Genomic DNA, 20,756 nt, shown 5'->3' on the forward strand with positions numbered 1-20,756 from the left:
TTTTTTAAACCAATCAAATTAGACAAATAATATTCGCAGACGGGATATCCACTGTTTACTTCCGGGACGACACTGTTGCAAAAAATGGCTTCTCTTGACAGGGTAAAAGTATTAGTTTTAGGCGATTCCGGTAAGTTAAGTACCATTTTAAGTCACAGTCAGACTCTTACGTGAACGTGTCTACTTGTTTGTACATACATTTGTTTATTCTGAGTTAATATCAACCGGTTATCAACCCTTATCTCAAATGAGGGGACGTCAAAGTCTTGTCAAAGTCTGTTGTAGTGGATCTGAGGCAGTATAATTGTTGTGTCTATTGGTGAAGTCGGGATAAAGGTGGACTAGCAATTTTAGGCTTAATTAAAAAGCAATAACTGCACGTCATAATGTATTTACACTGGCTACTGCCGACTTAAGTGGTGCATTTGCGTGTAGGAAGACTGCTTCATATAGATCAGCACCAAAAGTTGACTATCCATAGAAATATGTTTGCCGAACTAAAAGGTGACACCCAACAGTTCGGCAGATATGTTTACTGATAGTCTACAAGGTATATGATTTGACGGAAATAAAGGATATGCTACACTGACATGTTTTTTCAATGGAGGCTTGTTCCTATATAAAAGTGAACCACGTTTGTATTGTCTTGGGATCAGCATTACATCAAGAATTAAAGCCACATAATATGATCAGCCGTACAAAATGCGTCTCCTTGTGCCTATTGCTTGCCTATAGAGTTGAAACTGATCCTATCAAAACTGCCAGTCATTCACCCACATCTCTTATCTTTTGCAGGGGTGGGTAAGTCTTCCTTGGTCCATCTGCTCTGTCAGAATCAGGTGTTAGGAAATCCATCGTGGACTGTTGGCTGCTCTGTGGATGTACGGGTAAGTAAACACCTAATCCACAACATTTCATTGAGATGTGGTCTAAAACGACACTGCTGGCCTGTAGCAACCCATAATACCTGTGTGTAATGTAATAGTTTAAAGCTCATAATGTAATCATCAGCACATAATGTAAGAAAACCATGAGTGCATAATGTAAAAACAGTTTTGTGTCTAATTATTATAGTATGTAAAAAAGTTAATACAATATTAGAGAATTATTACATAACTAAGACAGAAAAAAGCAGACTAATTTAAATTCAGTGCAAAGTGTATTGATTTTAAAAGAGTCCTCCTCTTGTCTTCTTAAAGCTTAGGAACACTTGTAGTTTTACAAAACACAAGTAGAGTCCTTCATTTCAAGCAATTTGAGTTTGTTTGGTCTACAAACATTTGACATTTTCACTATCAGTCTCAAATAAGTGAAGCCTCTTGGATGTGTGACAAAATTAACAACTACAAGAAACTGTTGTTTCTGACAAAAATCAACATTAGCCCTTTAGCAGTTGAAGGCAAATTTACTCGCTAATTTAAGTGTTTTATCATTGACAGCTAGTGAGATAAACCATGCTAATGCATTTATCATTGGTAGCTAATAATAACAACAACGTATTTCTATCAGAAAGGCTAGTCCATTTGTCAGTGTTCAGCAGTTATTGGGGGTTTCTTACTCTGATTTCCAGCTTAAGGAGAAAAGAGTGGTGTACATTTGCAAATACCGACTGAAATTTCCTGGGACACAGGAAGAACATATCTGAATTATTAAAATATGTGATATTAGCCTTTAGTAACCACTGATAGCTGAAACAACTGTCTAGCAGAAATATAGTTCAGATTAATGCCAGAGCTGCCAGTGCGCTAACCTTTCCAGCTGGGAGATAATTCATTGATAAAGCTTCCTGTGAAAACTGCAATAATATTTCTGGCAGAGGCACGGTTGAATGCTTTCTGTGATGAGTGCTTTAATGATTCAGGCAGAAAGATACTTTTTATTATTAGCTACCAGTGATAACAGCACTAATCCTTCTGCAAAAAATACAGTTGATATTATTAGCTTCCACTGATTAATGCACTACCCTTTCTATTAGAAGGTATTACTACCTAACATCACCAACGTCTCTCACAAATGCATATCTTACAAGCTGCCTGTAATAAAACACTTTTAAGTCAACAGATTAAATTAGCCTTCAACTGCTCAGGGGCTAATGTTGATTTCTGGCAAAATGCCCCAAGGAAACTTCTCTTTTGCAAGATGAAATACATTACAACTACTGAAAGAAGCCATCTAGTGGCCAAAGAGAAAAACACAGTTTTGTTGATTGTTATCTAATATTATTTGTTGTTTGCATATACTAACATCCGAAGGAACTGGAATTATTATGTATGGAACAATTATTTCACATGCTAAGAATCACCCAGTGTTGTAAGTTCAACATCATCTCTATAACGGTTCTCATTTGTCCAAGTCAGTGGACATCTTGTATTTTGTCACACATCTAAGAGGCTGTATCAGTTTTGAACCTATTGATGAAATGTCCTTTAGACCAAACAAAGTCCAGTTGTTTTAAATGAAGGCCTCCCTATGTGTCATGTAAAATTGCAAGTGTGCCAATGCTTTAAAGGAGAGTACTCTTTTAAAAAAAAAGTCTTACACTATATGATGTAATTACTTATAACGTTATGCACAAAATTGTTATTACGTTATGCGCACATGGTTTTCTTGCATTATGCTAATTATGACATATGGGCTTTTATTGATTTTAAATCATTACATCATGCTTCATCATTATTATTACATCATGTCATTGCCTTTTGAATTAACCTATACTTAATACAACAAGCTTTTAAATAAGAAAATATGTAAAAGGCTGACTGACTGGAAACCATATGCTGAATATTCCAATAGTCCTATATATAATTATGTGATTCACAGTGGTGGAAGTAGTATTCAGATCTTTTAAAAATAGCAGTACTTTACAATGCATAAATACTCAACTACAAGTCAAAGTCACACATTCTAATTCTTATATAGATACAAGCCTTTTTTTAATGTTTGTATTTTGTTGTATTAATCTAAATCGTATAGTAGAAGTATGAACAAGAAAACTGAAACACTTGAGTAAAATGAAAGTACCTCAAATATGTACTTAAGTACAGTATTTGAGTAAATGTACTGAGTTACCTTCCTCCATTGATGAATCAGAACATTCATATTAGATAAAAATTAGCAGAGCCCTCATATGTTAGAGATGCTTAGAGGACTAAAATAATGGAAGGGTCATGATAATATCTATTGATCTACAGGTCCAAGACTATAAGGAGGGAACCCCGGAGGAGAAAACCTACTACATAGAACTCTGGGATGTCGGAGGATCTGTTGGCAGTGCCAGCAGCATCAAAAGCACCAGAGCTGTCTTCTACAATTCGGTTAATGGTAGAGATGATTTTCTATAATGATTCAAAGAAATATAAAATCATGAGGGTTTCTATTATTTAGTTGTGCCATATTCTGTTTTTTTCCCCAGGAATTATGTTGGTACACGATTTAACAAATAAGAAGTCCTCTCAGAACCTTTACCGCTGGTCACTAGAAGCTTTAAACAGGGATTCGTCTCCAACAGGAGTTATTGTTTCTAACGGGTAAGTAGATACATGTTGTGGTATTGTTTTCATGAGCTGGAAAATGTATACACACTGACATGTTTGCCAGTGTTTAAGATATTAAATTGTGACTGAAAATGCTGGGGAGTTGATTATATTCTTCTCTCTCACAGCAGTGACTATGACAGAGAGCAGTTTGCTGAGAACCCAGTGCCTCTGCTGCTGATTGGTACAAAGTTTGACCAGATCCCAGAGAACAAACGCAATGAAGTTCTCACTCGGACGGCCTTCCTGTCCGAAGACTTCAACGCAGAGGAGATCAATCTCGTAGGTTGAATTTTTCATTAATGTAAGAGCTTTTTATAGGTCTCTGTCACAGAAATGTTCCACAAAAAGAGGTGAGATAGGTGGAGCTGCAGTCTCCTTTGCTATAACTTTAAAAGTACAGTCACATGAGTGAAATAAATGCAAGTGAATAGTCACCTCCCATACACTTCCATTCAGTGAGAGCAAAACATGGAGCAAAGGGGCGATTTAAACATTCACCTCTGTTGGCAAAGCAATTTTGCATCTTTACATTGCGTGGAGTTCAACTTTGGTGAGTTTTGACCGGCGACGTCGCAACCTCAACCACGAACAACAGAGTCTGTGTGGAGGAGACTTTGATTATTGCTTTGTTTAACCAGCCAATATGATATTGGTCATGAAAAATAAAAACTGTCCCACATGAGGGATGCTGCCTGGCCTGAGATGAGAGTCAGGAGACAGACATGGAATGTAAGAAAATGGTAAATGTACCAATAACATCACAACCGTCATCTATGGTCATGGGCTCTGGGTAGTGACTGAATGAGTGAGATCGTGGATACAAGCGGCTGCAATGAGTCTCCTGGCTGGGCTCAACCTTAGAGATAGGTTAAGGAGCTCTGCCATCTGTAGGGAACTCGGAGTAGAGCCGCTGCTCCTTCATGTTGAAAGGGTCAGTTGAGGTGGTTTGGGCGTCTGATCAGGATGCCTCCTGGGTGCCTCCTGCTGGGGGTGTTTCAGGCACGTCCAACTGGAGGCCCTGGGGTAGACCGAGAACATGCTGGAGGGATTACATATCTCATCTGGCCTGGGAACACCTTAGGGTCCCCCAGGAGGAGCTGGAAAGCATTGCTGGGGAGAGGGGCATCTGGGGTGCTTTGGTTGGCCTGTATAAGCTGGCACAAATATTGCCTCAGCAGGCAATGGTCGTTCCATTCATCTGTAACAGTACCCTAACCCTATTCATACAGACTTCAAGTATACAAAGATCAAGTTATTTGAATTATGGTAATTTTTTTCTTATAAATGTGCTTGTGACACAGAAACAAGTTTATTTACCAAACAATAAAATCGAAACTGTTATAATCTGTCACAAAAAAAAGAAAATGAAAGAGACCTATAGTAACATTTCAGCCTTTATGTGTATAATCTGAAAACTGGTGACTCTGGAGACACCATGGCAGATGGCAAGTTTGTTTTTTATATAAAGGAAGATATATGCAGTCAGATCAGTTTTAAAGAAGCTATAATTGCATACATATTCTACGCATACTGCTGTCAGATTTAACCTTAAAAAGACAAGACTGACTTTCTTTGAGGTTTGTGGCTGAAGTGCTATTTTGTTTTCCCAGGACTGCACCAACCCGAGATACCTTGCTGCAGGCACGTCAAATGCAGTGAAGCTTAGCAGGTTCTTTGACAAGGTGAGAAACCCAGAGCTCTGTAACGCGGCGTACCTGTTATTTTCTGTTGCTGTAGAGCATTTTTTTAACAGTAAATACAGCATGTAAAGGACATTATTATTCATATTTATAAACACTTCAGTGTCTGTGGTGTGGATCTACTGAGGAACATAAACTATCAAATGTAAATGTGTAATTATAAATATCTAATAATTGCCAACATTAATAGTGATTATTTAATTTATAATAATCTGATATTTATGCAGTGCTCGAATCATAGTGCTACATCAAGTGAAGTAATTAAATTTCAATTTTGTATTTAAAAACACTCCTTCCTCTTAATCTCAACCTGTCTCTTAACAGGTAATAGAGAAGAGATATTTCACAAGAGATCCCAGTCAGGTGAGTTTCACATTTCTGGTCTTTATTTCTGTTTTGGTTCAAGGAAATCTTCACCTGAAAATCAGATTTCATTTGTGACTGACAAGTATTTCATTTTAAGATGACATGTTTTTGAAAGTCAGTACGTTGCTTTCACTTTCTCTGCAGATGACGGGTTTCACAGACAGAAAACGGTTCAACTTCAAAAGTTTGCACTATGACTGACAAGCCGTGTGCACAACAGCAGTGGTCTGTGGCTTAACCGTAATGCATCTGGGCTTTTACACCACAAGTAAAGCATCACGCTCACTGAAATGCTTCCTGTAAACCCCCCACCACCAACTATTGTTTTTTCTCTGCCATTTCTTCTTTATACGAAGCTGAACACTTTTTTCTTTTTGCTGTTATGTTAGCTTAAGTTGACTTAAAATTGTGCTGCAAAAATACAAATGATAATAATAAAATAATTACTGAAAATAATAACCTTAAATATGTATATAGTCTATAAAACTTGCATAATAATTTTGTAAAAGGGAGTTAAGCACATTTAAGAAGTGAAGGAACAGGCTTTAGCAAGAAGTTGTAAAAGGACAGGAGTACGCGATAAATGTACAGTGAGACTTTTGTGGTAAATCAAGTTTTTAATTCCTTTTTTTTGTACAATCACTTGTATTTTTCCACATGCAAAACACTTACATATACCTCTATAAGTTCTTTTTTTTTTCAAACTTAGACAATTCATTCTTAAAATCTTTGCTTTACTAAGCTACATCATTCAGCAAGCAAGTGAAGGAAGGACGATATTCTTGGCCTTAATAGTGGCTCACGCAACATTCCCCACTGCCTTCATCACTTTCTTAATCCAAGGGACAAAGAAGTTGACTTTAGTGAAGACATGGGGATACTTGGGATTATTACAGTCATCCTTAAAGGTATAGGCTGTTATACCGACAGGCTTCTTGTTGCAGAGGAGTGGTCCACCGGAATCACCCTAGAGGAAGGCAACAGAAAGAGTTGATTGAGTTGTTGTTTTTAATTAATAAAAGACTGTTTTCTCCGTGTTTGCAGCATAATTTATGCATTTTGTTGTATATAATTGTTACTTATTTGCTGGTCTTCTTTCAATACTGTTACATTACCTGGCAAACCCCTCCTGTCTTATTTCTAAATTTGGTGCATAACATGTGATCGGCACTGAAGTGTTGTTGCCATTTGCTTTTGCACTCGAAGCTGAACTGCATTTTCTCTGTGGTCTCCTTCAGTACTTTGGAGGAAGGCTTTTTGGCTCCAGTTTGGCCCCAGCCAGCAACAGTACAGTTGATGTTGGCTGGGATTTTCCCATCTTTCTTAGGCAGTTGGATGACCTTCACATACCTATCCAGTTTGGCTTTCTTTTGTAACTGTGAAAGAAAACAGAGTAGAGCTGAAGGTTGCAGTGGTGGATTTCACCCCCGCACACCCTCACCCGCTTCAGAGCAAATGTGTGAAATCACCCAGCTTTAACTTTACATTATGAAAAAATAATTGAGATGGCATTGACTACAATGTACAAAATATTTACAGAGAAAGCTTTGATATGAACTTTTACACAGTTTTAGTTTACCTCAAGTAACATGATATCATAATCGTATTTTCCAGTGTATTTCGGATGTTGATGGTACTTAGCCACTTGGATCCATTGCTGACTCTTCTCTTTCTTGCTTATGTCGTGTGCTCCAAGCACCACCGTCATGGCCTGAGCTGTGCTGAAGAAAGGAACAAACAATGTAAAAATATTTAGATATATTCAACAATTAAACTTGGCACTCAACACTTGGACTAAAAACATTGATGATAGAGTCTAATATCTGACCTGAAAATATAAATTACTGTTACAATTGTCAATCATTAAGAAACACTGATAGAAAAAGTAGTAAGCTAGTGAAAGTAATTAACAACAAATATTTTGTAAATGACAAATATTCAATAATTACGATTCTTTTTATACTGATAATTAATACCCATTAATTTCTCAATTGATTGTTGCATTAGAAACATTTTTTCATGTGACTCTATCATTCTGAACTGGTGTTTAAAAACTCACTTTTTGCAGTGTGCTGCAGTTAGAACAAAGTCCTCACGAATAAGTATCCCGCCGCATGAATGGTGTCCACGAAACTGGAGTGATACCATGTAGGGTCTGGAGTGAGGTTTTGAAACCTTGCCACCCACTATACCACTCTCAGAAGCCCCTTACACAAGAAGAGGTTAATTAATACACATATTACAGATTACAAATTGTTAATAGACAAATAATAATAATTATTATGGAAAGAAAAAAGCAAAAAAAAAAAATCCAGTCATTAAGACAGCCTCTAAAAAGCTATGACCCTGAAAAACTGATACCATTATCAAGAATATACACAGTGTACTCACTTCTATGCCAGCTATGAATTTAAAAATAATTTCATCTCATCTTACCAGTGAGGGAGAGCAGCTGAAAGAAAAAGATCCACACAATGCAGTATGTGTGGATCATGGTTGTGGAGAGCTGAAGAGCTGAACAGTGTGTCTGACTATGCCCCCTCTACAGCCACCACCACCACCTTTTGTACTCAAGCTTCTAACTCCTACAGCGGAAACTCAGTGGGCAGGTGTCATTGCTGCACAGGAGAGATGAGTTCACACCTTTCCTACTGCAGCATGAGTTGGACCCTCTCATAAAACAAGATAAACCCAAAGCCAAACTTGTCATTTGAGTTGCCACACGTGTTGTTGTTCATTTGTCTGTAATTTAATGTGTAGCACTTTACTGTACTACACTCTGTATGTGTCTTTGTGTGTCAACTGAAGTTTAGGTCCTGTTTACTTCTACCATCTATTTTTTGCTCTAAAAATCAGAAAGGTCCATATTTACCGTGGATAATCATAAATGTACAGCCTCAGTTCCCAAAAAAGGGAAATTGTGTGAAACTTAAATAAAAAGATACAAAAATGTACAAGTATGGAAGTACAAAAACAAGATATTTATTTGTCTGATAAACTGATAAACTGTCATTGCATTCTGAATTTGATGCCTGCAACAAGTTCTCAGAAAGTTGGGACAGTGGCCACCTTTTCTGTTGAGCATTTGGGAACTGAGGACACTAATGGTTGAAGCTTTTAAACTCTTTCCCAATCTTGCTTGATAAATAATTTCAGTTGCTCAACAGTCCGGGGTCTCTGTTGTACTAGTTGGTGCTTCATAATGCTTCACTTATTAATTATGGGAGTCTGGACTGCAGGCAGGCCAGCTGAGTACCTGCACTCTCTGCAAAGCCACCTTGTTGTAACACATGCTAAATGTGGCTTAGCATTGTGTTGCTGGAATCTGCAGGGATGGCAGCATATATTGTTCCAAAACCTGTATGAACCTTACAGCATTTATGGTGTCTTCACAGATGTGCAAGTTACCCATGATGCCATGGGCACTAACACAACTCCATACCATCACAGATGCTGACTTTGAACTTTCTGGTAACAATGTGGATGGTCCTTTTCCTCTTTAGCCCAGAGGACATAATGTCCATGATTTCCAAATACAGTCTGAAATACGGACATCTCAGATCACAAAACTTTTCCACTTTGTGTCAGTCCATCTCAGATAAATTCAGGCCCAGAGAAGTGGGCAGTGTTTCTGGGTGTTGTTGATATGTGGCTTTCACTTTGCATGGTGGAGTCTTAACTTGCATATATACATATTTACAAAAACCAAAAGAACTAAAACCAATAAGTTTATCAGTCTGAACATTACATATCTTGTCTTTGTACTGACTTCAATTAAATAAAGGCTGAAAAAGATTCACAAATCATTGCATTCTGCTTTTATTTATGTTTTACGTGGCATATCAATTTCTTTGGAATTGGGGTTGCACTCATACTCGACTGCTATTTCATCATAGGCTACATTTACTCTAAAGGAAGAGAGCTGAGGTGAAAGGTAAATGGTCGAGTGGAAAACTGTGTTTTAAGGCCACAGTAACCACACTGCAAACAAGGGTAGTCACACCTCCCACGCTGAACTACACACTTACATCACAGTCTAACTTTTATCCCTTGTGTTTTGTCTGGGCCTGAAGTATTTAATGGTTCATCAAAAGACAGACTTGCATGTTAGGATTTCACGAGTTAGCTTACTTGTTGTTTGTTGTCAGTATTTTAAGTACTGTTTTTAATATGGGGCTGTACACAAACTGATTGTTTTGAAGCACATGTTTTGCAGGACCATATTGTCCTCAGAGATTTTGAGGATTATGGACTTTGGTGTGATATCTGGTAGAGTATTGGATGTCTGTTTAAGCTGCTGATAGTAGTTAATCATTTTTATTTTTTTTTAAACTTAAACAACCAACAAATGAGCATTTACTGTACAAACTGCCATTAGGGGTTCTGAAATACTTGACCACACACTTGGTGGGTGAATGTAGAAGAATGCTGTCTGATTAACACACAGGTGTCTATTTGCTAAACTATCATGGTGCGAGTGTTATCAACAACGAGGGAGCCGGGAAGCAATATATGCTGTTGTGTCTACCACTAGATGGAGCTATAGGCATTTGAGTGCATAAAGCACACTTATGAAAGGACAGTCCACTCCTCATACAGCCTATTCACCTTACTTCTAGTACTGTAACATGTTCATATTTATGGGGAGGGCTGTCCAATGAATTGAAACGATAACTCTCAGTAGTCTGTTTAGAGTCATCTCTGTTTCCACACAGCACGACAGCAGGTCAAACAATACAGCTCCCTTGATTTTTATGGTGAAGTTGAAGACGTTTGCCATTATTATTGCCACTGCTGAGTCTGATTACTGGGAGTTTCCATGGTGGTGCTTTATTGTCCTGTCTCTCAGGGAGGTGTTTGTTTGGCCCTCACAAGCAGTCAGGCAGAGCAATAGACACAGTACCTCACAGGTGGAGGGACATTCACAATATATTTGACATGGCACAGTGGCACAACACATATGGTTGCAATGGAGGACATTATGCCTATGCAGGGATATGAACAGATATGTAATAGTTCATGGATTGTGTTGTTTTTGGTTTTTAGATAATCTAAATTCTGGCATTAATGGACCTGCATAAAAGTGCTGGATGTTGGCAGTCCTCACCTTTTTGTTTACCCTCATGCCATTTTCATTTATGAAGGCGAACTCACAGGGTTAGAGGTGCATACAGTACACTCCCACAAGTCCTCTGAATAGGTGGAGCTGAAAAAAGCTTTGATGTGTCCAGTATTATGTAATGTTGAAACCAGACTCATTATGTATCACACTTAATCAGTTGCCACAGAAAAAAACGTAAGGGTATCCTGATAAGGCATATGTTCATATTTACTTACTGGTCACATTTTCCATACACATGACTGGCTGAGATGGGTTTAAAATTGAACCACTGAACCATAGAAACAGCTACTTTAATAACAGGAAGATGTGCTAATACTACCAGAGGTTTCCACAAGCATGACCCCACCCTCTGCAAGGCAGGCTGAGAGGGCAAACCAGTGAAGCTACTAAATCAACAGCCCTCCCCCTTTCTGCCCCCCATCCATCTTCACACATCACATTCCACCACTACAATAACTGTGAACTAGGTCTTGCATTGCTGCAGCTCCCACGCAACATTCCACTCACCTCTGTCTACTGTCCCGACCCCTGTTCTGTTTCACGCAGAGGATGGCAGTTGAAGACTGTACCACTGCACTTTTCTCTCTTGCACGAGTGACCGATGAATGTCTATTTCTGCTGCTGTAATGTTACTGTCCTTAAATGTCTGGGTATTTGTGTTTTTTTGTGCACTTTTTAATACTTCTGCTGGGCTTCTCTGGACATTAATGTCATATGCACTTTTTGCACTTTCTAAAAATACTTTTCTTTCCAAAATAGGAGAGAAACATTTAATTTTCACAGTACATAAATTGTTGTCTAATGTGAGGAAACATGACTTATACATTTGAGGAACATTTTAAAAATGCATGAATTTCATATAATCAGATTTAGATCATGTTGTAGACTCATAATGATGGAATTATTATATTTCAGGGCTAAAGAAATACTACTATACTTGTCTACTGATCCCAATTACTGTAATTTCAGTTACTGTGGGTCCCTCTGCTGACCAGTGGTGGAATGAAGTTAAGTATATTTACTCATCTGAGGTACTTTTAGGTAACTTGAGGTTTTTAATCTAATGCAACTTTCTACTTCGATCCCACCTCAGAAGAAAATACTGTACCTTCTACTCTACTACAACTATTTGATAACTTAAGTTACTAGTTGCTTTACAAGGTAAGACTTTTGTGCACAAACCCCAAGAAAATATACAAGTGCAGCTAAAACGATTTGTTGACTGATTTGAAAATTAACAGGTTTTTTTATGATTGTTTAGATAATTTTTCATGCATAATCATTTCATTGTTACTTTTCCTTTTAATTATTTTGATTGATTAAATAGATCTAAAATTTCCTGCAGCGAGTACTTTTCCTTTTACTTAAATACATTTTCCTGATTGTACTAACATAGTTTTTTTTTTTTACGTAATTTTCAATGCATGATTTTTACTAGTAGCAGAGTATTTTTACAAGGTGGTATTAATACTTTTACTTAAGTAAAGGATAAGAATATTTCCTGCACTATTGCTGCTGACACAATAATTACAACATCACAAAAGCTTGCAAATGCTTTTTTTTTTTTTTTTTTTACATTTTCCTTCAACACCAGTACTGACATTCAGGCTCAGTGTTTTTCTCGCTCACAGACTAAGCAGAATTTTCTGCTCACCTTGAATTCCACAGTGACTCCAGGTTCAATTAAAGCAACAATATATACACATAGCTGTCGTATATTACATAGCGATGATGTGAAGGTGATGAAGGAGACTCCGATGACACCATCTTGCTTGCATAAAAAAAGGTTTATTACAAGAAGTACAGCATCTATCAAGCATCTAGATTGCCTGAGAGAGAGTTCGGAGCCGATGTGAACTACTCTGGAAAAACAACTCCAAGTACTCTGCCTATATAGGTTGGTTGTTTTTGTGAACTTTGAGACAAAATATGACAAGTGTCAGAAAGACAATCTAGATGGAATCCAACCTTTCACCTAGCTTATCTATCCTTGACCTAAGCCATGATAAAATCTTAACCTGGGCCCCTAACTGATCATGTAAGACCCTGGTCATCACATAACATGTGGCACGTCAGATACTACATAGCTTCACCTACTTCTTGATAGAAAATATAAAAATGGCCTCAAATAAACATTTTTAGAGCAAGATAATTGGCTGTTAGATGAGGCATATACAAAGCTTTGGTTGTCGGCAGACAGCAGCCTGAAGGTCTCACATTAAACTTTAACTGAAAGGTCACAAGTTCAAATCTTGAGCAATGCTTTGTACAGCGAGCAGCCATCTGTTTCCATAATAACAGCCTCTAAGTGCCCTCTTACACATTCTTGAGAACCACAGCTCAGTGGCAAACATTAGCAGTGATTGTACGCATCAGCTTCTAGATATTGTATTTGCCTTGGGGAATAATCCCACAAGATGTTGATGTGAGGAAGAATGGCTTGTCTAACTAGTGGAGAAAGCCAATATAAATATGAGTTAATGGAATTCCCCATGAATGATGCAACTGGGGCCAAGTAGTAAAAACAAAAACAAACATTGTAGTGTAGCACCTTATGTATTGTTAGCTTCCCAGTCAGCAGGCTAATTTGGCAAACACTGTGAGAATACAGCTTTGACTGCTGTTGAAATCAAATGTAGTGACATTTAAACACATTAGTCTGATTAAACTATTTGTAGTAAAACAATGAAAATTAAAAACAGACATAAATCCTACTTTACCCAGCTGACACACCAAGTTTGTGACTTCAATTCAGAAATGTTGTGATCAGCTGCCGGGAACATCATCTATCAAACAATGTGTTGCACATAAGCAATAAAACAATTAGATTAAAAAAAGTCAATTATCCCACCCACTCAATAATCAGTAAAAACATTTCTCCTGCAGCCAGAGGAGTCTTCTTCTTACACTGCTGAATATTACTAACAAAATCCAGAGAATGGCTTCAATCATTGTCAGCATGTTGTTACACAAACAGAGTTTACAAACATATCACACACACACACACGCACACACAGACACACACACTCTAGTTTAAAATTCCATACCAGTGTTTCAACCTCAATTATTAACTTCATTACAGAATTTGTAAAACCTGTCATTTGTAGTCATTTATTATAAGACTGTTGCAATAGAAATGCTACTCTCGTTTTCTCTTTGCAGTCCCCATTCTGCAACACTTGCGGATGCAGAACAGGCAGCACTTTAGTGTTACCCACAGAACAGTGAGGAGAATGAGGGCCAAAAAGCCGATGACATCCAGGCAATGGTACTGAATCCAGTTTAACTCATGTGCAGCCACCCTCAAGTGTGCGGCTCCTTTATGTCTCATGACGAACTCGCTCCAGAAAACAGCCAGGTCCAAAGGCGGAACAGGACGGTCCAGGTGTATCTGAGACAGCGTCACCATCTTCTCTTTGTAACTGTTGAGACATTATACAATGAAAATATAAATTTAAAAGAATGACATCATCACAAGGCCTACGATATATCACAGACTACATCAGTAACTATGTACTATCATGCTTTATACGCTATAAATGTATGAAATAAGATGTGACACATTCATGTCGGTCTAAAGATAACTCTCCTTCGAACAACAGCAGCAATGACAAATTAATAACCCTTAGAATTACAGCTTATTATATGAAATCTGTCAAACAAATGTTCAGTATTTTACTGAATGTAAATACAGCAGATGTACAGCATTATAATGATTAACAAGTATATTTATAGAGAAGGACACATATAAAAAAGAAAGTTAATTTTTGAGAAGTATTTGCCAAGCTGCAAGCATTACGAAATCTGTTTAAGTAGAAACTGATAAAAAGGAAGAAAGCCTCTGCACACTATGTACATGGATTTATCATCATCATACAGGGTGGAGGGACACTGACCACAGAAAGCAACAGGGCAACAATAGTTAATAGAGAGCAGTACGCCAGCAAAGGCAGCAAGGAAGGTGTCTGCTAGGAAGCAAACATGGGTGTTAACCACATGCAGTTTGAAATATCTTAAAAATTGGCTTTTCAAATGTTAACTAATCAACTAATTTGTAAAACCTAAAGGAAAGACACAGAGGGTTCTGGTGATATACACTGAATGTGAATATTGTTCATAAGTAACAGTTACAGGGCACCTTTAAGATGGAAAAACACAAACTGAAGAGTGAGGACGATCAATCAAGCACACCCTGTACACACCCACACAGTCCAGAGGTCTGACCAGGCAGCATATATGTAAAAACACCTATGTGCTTGCATTGTGGGTGGACCATGAGTGTGCAGAGACAAGACAGCCAAATATTGAAAAAAAAAAAATATATGTACAGTATATATATATAAATATATACATATATATATATATATATATATATATATATATATATATATATATATATAAATATATATATATATATATATTCTTCATTCTTGGTGTATGAAATATGTTTGACAGATAACACAAATAAGTAGCCTAATAATTTTTCCATTTCCCTGTGGAGTTTCGGATCTCTGCTTCTCTATGGGATGTTTTTTTTTTTCTCCCCTATGACTGGGTCCCCGTTTTGTTCATCTGGCACGCACATGCAGGTGACACACAGTCCTATCACTGCTTTCAAACTATCTACTGATCTATAGAAGGTTAGTAATGCACCAAAGTATGCAGAACAGTGCCAGCAAAGACAAAGAAAAAGAAGATGAAAGCTAGTTAATATGGATGAAAACTATGCAGGACTAAAATACACACGAACAGTAAGGGCAATGTAACATACACTTGCCATTGTCACAACACACTTGATTTAGGGTCGTTGTACAGTACATAGCATATGTGATGGCACTGCTTTCGCTTTTTCTGCTGTTATCTCAGAATTAACAATACTTTGGTCCTGTCCAAATACCCGCACTTGCGCCCTGAGTCTTCCCTGAAGTGCACTTGCCAAAAGTGCAGTTAGGGGCGTAAGTGTGCAAGGGATCGATGTTGTTTAAAAAGGAGAATTGGGACAGTTGTGTACATGTCACTTCCGTTTGGGTCCAGCTGGTCCGTCTCCTAGGAGACGAAACATGGCGTTAGAGGAAATAACGTTGTTCGCAGCACTGCTGCGGCAAATGATAAATAGACACAATAAGCGAATGATGAGGAGGATTAGGAGCCGCAGGAGAAGGCGGCATCTACATCAGATCCAAGTATTGATGCTGATGCCCAACCAACAGGTAAATTAAATTACATTTTACTCGTGAATTTACCTGTTAATAATGTGTATATTAGCTGTAACATCTTTTTTTTTTTACTCTACCGTTAACGTAGCCTAGATTACCGTTATTACTATTAAAATGTTTTTTGCTTGGATAAATTGTGGTAAATTGTGATATAAAATAAACTATAAAGACATACGGTAATAAAATAATAATAATTAAAGACCCAATCAAAACTGTAAAGTGATGTGGACTGTTATACAAACCTCCAGTCAACTGTAAACTGTATATTTCATTATTAACGCCCTGTCATGTATTATTAAATCCACACAGCGTGTTGTTTGAACTTATGTTCTTCTAACGGTTGTTGTCAGTCGGAGTTAACGGCTCGCGGACACGTCAGTTACGGTTTGAAGATGGTGAGTTGTACCGGCCAGCTGTGTAGTGTTACGGCGTCACGACACTACAGAGGATTCTGGGTAAAATCCTTCAGCGAAGTGAGGTCTGATGCGCACTTTCGGAAGGGGTGCATTAAGGGCGCAGGTTTGCACCCCTTGATAACAACAGAAGACAATTTGGAAACCCTACGCACTTGCGCCCCTTAGCGGGAGCGCGCAATTAAGGGGCACAAGGGCGCAAGTGCGGGTATTTGGACAGGACGTTTAATCTTCTCAATGGTTGCCATGTTTGTTGTTTGCATCATACAAATCTGGACGTTCTTTGCAGTCTGATTTCTCTGGTGTGCCCTCTAGTGGAATCCTCCATCCTACTACATGTGCAGTACATAGGCAAGTGGGTGAACAATTACATTCACAGCGCAGCCAGTTGGTCAAAAAGCAAGTATATCTCAGGTCTCACAGCTCATGCATACACTCTGTATGTAAACATACATTTTGTTTGTTTACAAGAAAACTAAACAAGGCACATTTGATTTGTATCTTTTTCTTTGATTGGGAATTTTTACAATTTCCATGCACAACTGAGTGACTCTTCTCTTTAATCAACATGCAGTAGTCTTACCTTTTGTCATGGATGATATTATTTAGTGCAGCCAAAAGGGTTTCAGTCGTCATATCATAAATTCTAAGTTGCTCTGCAACACCACGGGACACCATGCGCTCTACGTTGCCCCCCTGGTCCCCAAACAGTGGAAACATCAACATGGGAACAGCATTGCAGATGCCCTCATAGATACCGTGGGTGCCTCCATGAGTGATGAAGACTCTAGCTTTGGGATGGGCTGAGGAGCACAGAAACACACAGTTAAAGGTTCAATCCACCCAAAAGCAATTGCAGGTAACTTTTTAAGAACATACTTGATGTCACATGATGGCAACACTGCCTGGAAGAAACTTAACACACCTAGGAGATCATTTTGAGGTAACCACTTCATAAGTTTCACATTCTTGGGTATGTCTTCAGGTACGACTCCAGTGTATCTCCACAAAACCTGCAACAGAAATAATACCTCCTCATTTTTAACATATGTAAACTGGTCATGAAATGAACTGAGAGTTTGGCATGTATACAATAAGGTAAGACAAGGGACAAACTCCTGAGGTTCAAACTGACTAGATAAGGGTGTAGAGAAAAGTAATCAATAGAGTTTAATTCTGGCATCAACTGATGTAGGTTATTGGATTTAATCTAAGTAAAGTGATTTATTTGGTTATGCTGATTGTTACCCTTTGAGGAATTTGCCGAAAGGCGTCAAAGAACTGTTTAGCCTTCTCTGCAGGCATGTCGGAAATCAGTGAGCCCAGGGTAAAAATGATAAAGCCGTCGTCTCCTGAGCCATCCACAAACTCCGCTAAGTCCTGCAGGGAAGTTAGAAAAGACACAAATGAGTAAAAAAAACAAACAAAAAACCAACAACTAGAAAATCCTCAATTTTTAGATTGTATGGATGTATGCTCATAATAAAAGCGCACCAGCTTTTTATTTCAAGGTGCAGCCATTGTGTAGCAGAACATTGCTTTCATACAATATTTTCAAATATATTGAAGGGAAATAGTTTGAACAACATTGTATCAAGCACAGATCCACCCAATTAAATAACAGGAGAAGCACAATCCTGTTTGTGCTTATGTCAACAAACCCTTTGTTTCTGTTGAGTATTTGATTTCTGTTAACACAACAGGGCCCCTCACTTCTTTTCTTAGATTATACTGGCCAGAGTCCACAAATCAGCTTTTCCTGACTCAGATTTCACACACTGAACTGTCCGTAGACAAACCTGTTCTTTCACAATGTTGTGAGCCAGTTGTTGGTAAATCATGATTAACAGTCAAAACAATTTTTACAATCTTAATCTATATATATATATTTAAGATATGAGTTCTTAATGTGACACTTTCAAAATTGCCTTTAACTTATCGTTGGCATTTCTGCACTGCCATTTTCTGTTATTTGACTGACCTATATCTCTAATTTACATCCTGAGAATGAAGCAAAAACATGCATTTTACAATAAAAGTAAGTCTTATATGCTTAATAGGGTTACTTATCATGTGCAATCTAAATGCTATGGTGGAATGCAGTAGTTGTAGTTGTAGTTAGCTATATACTTTTCCTGTCAGGTTGCCTGTTGTTTTGTTTTTTTAAATTGAAATAAAAACTGATGCACCATCTAATAATAATAATAATAATAATAATAATAATGCTTGTACTATACTCTGTCACAGCTGTTCTGTTTCTTTAATCTTTTTGCAAGAGATGTGAGATTCCCTGTATCTGTCTAACTTATTTTAATGTCAGAAAAGGTGCTGACTGGTACAGGGTAAGGCGAACCAAGTATCGTCAGTCCTTTAAAGTCGTGGTCACATATATCAAACTAATATTAAAAGCTCCATCAACTGATTTACTTTTTTGGTCAGTTAGGGTTTACAAAAATTTTCTGGCATATCATCACCTAATTAAAGGAATACCTCACCCACAAAATTATCATGTTCATAAATCAATTGTTCATACCGTATTACCTTGAACTCATGGAGAAAGCTTTGCTTTTTCACATGACTGGGGACCACATTTAACAATCGCAAAACTATATCAAAACATCCGTTTACAAACTCTCACATGGCATAATCTCATTTATCCAGCTGTAGTATTTGAGAAGAGAGCATATATGTTTTATTCTTAGTTCAGTCTTAAATAGTAAGGTTTTACTGAAAGTGCATGTGTTAGGAAGTACTTAGCATACGACTGGACAAATGACACTTGGCTTATGCAACACAAGTTCTTTGATATAGTTTTGCTGTGGTTAAACATGGTCCCCAATCAATCAAACAATTATGCTTGCCAAAAAACAAAGTTTTCTTTACAAAAATAAGGTGAATAATTGATATCTAAATGGTCATTTTGTCCAACATGTCAGCAAACAGTTACATATTTGCACATCCGGCAGAGAAGCAGCAACATGCTTATATGGAAAAGGCTTCCAGGTGAAACTAAACCCAACAGTTTGGTTTCAACCAGCTCCTGAGATAAATATCTGTCTCTTTAGCAGTTAGATAAACTGCTTTCATTAAGCAGTTGCTAACTATGGCAAAGCATTTTGTTTTTGCTGAAAATAGTTTCCCAACAGCTGCTGAAAACAGTGAGAGCAGAATTTGCAGGCTGTGCAACCAATACATTGAGCTAAAAGAGCCGCAGAATCGGTTAATAATTCTCCATTAGTTTATCACTATGAGTGACCTGTTTCAAGTTACACATTGTCATTGTCATCAGTTGTTAATACAAAACTATTGACTGGTTGTTGAGGGTTTGCTTTAGCCTGACTCAACACAATGCAAGTATATACAATTTGCCTTAAGTGAATCCACATGTGATGCCTGATTGTTTACTCTATCATGCATTCTTTAAATACTCACAGCTGGCAGAGGAGCTTTCTTTGCACAGTTGATACCTCCAATAAAAACCATGTTTGGCATGACAGGTTTGGGCCTTTCAAAAACAAAGTCATATCTGAGAAGCCAGATAGCACCGTGACTAAGAACGTCCTCGTAGGTCATGTTGTCTCCTAAATACCTGCTGACCAGATCATCAAAGCTGGCATACATTACTTTGCACAGATAGACCTCAAAAAAGGACATGAGCATGTTTTTGACTCTCTGTGGGAAGTTCATGATGTCTGTATTTCCAGAGAAAAACACAGGAACATACGAAGGAGGAGAGGGACACTGGTTGGCTTTACTGTCCAGCTCACATGGAAGTCCACGCAGGAAATAAACCACTGGAATGGAGAACATATGACCCAGGACTGAGCCACAGGGAAGGAAGGGATCTGTAAGCACAACATCAAAGCCCCCTTCCTTCAGTTGACTCATGAGAGGCTGGTTGATCAGCAAACTCTCGCAGCCTTTCACCTGAATTGAAGTAAAGTTAGTCAAACGCTGCACATTAATAAACAAGTCTGTGATTGCTGGTGGCTTGAGGAACACTCCAGTCTGCAGCTCGGCGAATTTTCCATCCAGTTCAGCTTTGGTGTAGGACACTTGGTAGACCTCTGTCTTGTAGCTCTCTGAGCCATGGATCAACAGGCTGCTTTCAGGCACCAGCACCACAGCCTCATGCCCCCTTGCGATGAGCTCCTTCACCAGTATCTTCATGCTAAGCCAATGACTTCCATCCACAGGCATAACCAGCACCTTCCCCCCCTGAACGGGCCCCAGACTGAGGCAACACAGCCAGGCCACCAGCCTCAGTGCAGGAAACCACACACCGCTGCTCATTGCCTCTTCTCTCTCCTGCAAGCTGACTCCTTGTAAGAGCTGGTGGTAGCTGTTGTTAAGGGGTGACTTTATGTGTTCGTGTGAGTGAGTGAGTGAGTGAGTGAGTGAGT

The 20,756-nt window shown here is 38.2% G+C and overlaps 3 protein-coding genes across 4 annotated transcripts; 1 reads left to right on the forward strand and 2 right to left on the reverse strand.

Annotated features, from left to right (window-relative positions):
* Positions 1-54: 54 nt before the first annotated feature.
* rabl3 (RAB, member of RAS oncogene family-like 3) lies at positions 55-6,300 on the forward strand. 2 transcript variants are annotated; one of them, XM_049594135.1, is made up of 8 exons: positions 55-130; positions 796-887; positions 3,192-3,321; positions 3,413-3,527; positions 3,662-3,815; positions 5,147-5,218; positions 5,561-5,599; positions 5,747-6,300. In XM_049594135.1, exons 1-8 carry the CDS (start codon positions 85-87, stop codon positions 5,801-5,803), a joined length of 705 nt encoding a protein of 234 aa, XP_049450092.1. In that variant the 5' UTR covers positions 55-84; the 3' UTR covers positions 5,804-6,300. The 2 variants fall into 2 exon arrangements, with proteins under 2 accessions (XP_049450092.1, XP_049450094.1); XM_049594137.1 differs by having other exon boundaries at positions 3,665-3,815.
* LOC125899676 (mast cell protease 4-like) lies at positions 6,208-8,492 on the reverse strand. The gene is made up of 5 exons (XM_049594134.1): positions 8,039-8,492; positions 7,662-7,809; positions 7,182-7,323; positions 6,718-6,978; positions 6,208-6,569 (listed from the first exon to the last, which is right to left on the reverse strand). Exons 1-5 carry the CDS (start codon positions 8,094-8,096, stop codon positions 6,402-6,404), a joined length of 777 nt encoding a protein of 258 aa, XP_049450091.1. The 5' UTR covers positions 8,097-8,492; the 3' UTR covers positions 6,208-6,401.
* A 4,001-nt stretch (positions 8,493-12,493) lies between these two features.
* Positions 12,494-20,756, reverse strand: LOC125899936 (UDP-glucuronosyltransferase-like). Its single transcript, XM_049594612.1, has 5 exons — positions 19,786-20,756; positions 17,602-17,733; positions 17,279-17,366; positions 16,937-17,156; positions 12,494-14,146 (listed from the first exon to the last, which is right to left on the reverse strand). The coding sequence occupies exons 1-5, from the start codon at positions 20,644-20,646 to the stop codon at positions 13,864-13,866; spliced, it is 1,584 nt and encodes a 527-aa protein (XP_049450569.1). The 5' UTR covers positions 20,647-20,756; the 3' UTR covers positions 12,494-13,863.

This window comes from Epinephelus fuscoguttatus, linkage group LG13 (assembly GCF_011397635.1).
Source record: "Epinephelus fuscoguttatus linkage group LG13, E.fuscoguttatus.final_Chr_v1".
Classification (NCBI taxonomy): Eukaryota; Metazoa; Chordata; class Actinopteri; order Perciformes; family Serranidae; genus Epinephelus; species Epinephelus fuscoguttatus.

Bases quoted from the DNA above. Each gene is read 5' to 3' on its own strand.
- rabl3 (XM_049594135.1), top strand. From the start codon at position 85: ATGGCTTCTCTTGACAGGGTAAAAGTATTAGTTTTAGGCGATTCCG. The intron at 888-3,191 runs GTAAGTAAACAC...ATTGATCTACAG, and splicing joins GCTGCTCTGTGGATGTACGG to GTCCAAGACTATAAGGAGGG. The intron at 3,322-3,412 runs GTAGAGATGATT...TTTTTTCCCCAG, and splicing joins CTTCTACAATTCGGTTAATG to GAATTATGTTGGTACACGAT.
- LOC125899676 (XM_049594134.1), bottom strand. From the start codon at position 8,096: ATGATCCACACATACTGCATTGTGTGGATCTTTTTCTTTCAGCTGCTC. The intron at 7,810-8,038 runs GTAAGATGAGAT...TTCTTGTGTAAG, and splicing joins TCAGCTGCTCTCCCTCACTG to GGGCTTCTGAGAGTGGTATA. The intron at 6,979-7,181 runs GTAAACTAAAAC...TTTCTTTCACAG, and splicing joins ATGATATCATGTTACTTGAG to TTACAAAAGAAAGCCAAACT.
- LOC125899936 (XM_049594612.1), bottom strand. From the start codon at position 20,646: ATGAGCAGCGGTGTGTGGTTTCCTGCACTGAGGCTGGTGGCCTGGCTG. The intron at 17,367-17,601 runs GTAACAATCAGC...TTTCTGTTGCAG, and splicing joins TTCGGCAAATTCCTCAAAGG to GTTTTGTGGAGATACACTGG. The intron at 17,157-17,278 runs GTGTGTTAAGTT...TGTGCTCCTCAG, and splicing joins ACCTCAAAATGATCTCCTAG to CCCATCCCAAAGCTAGAGTC.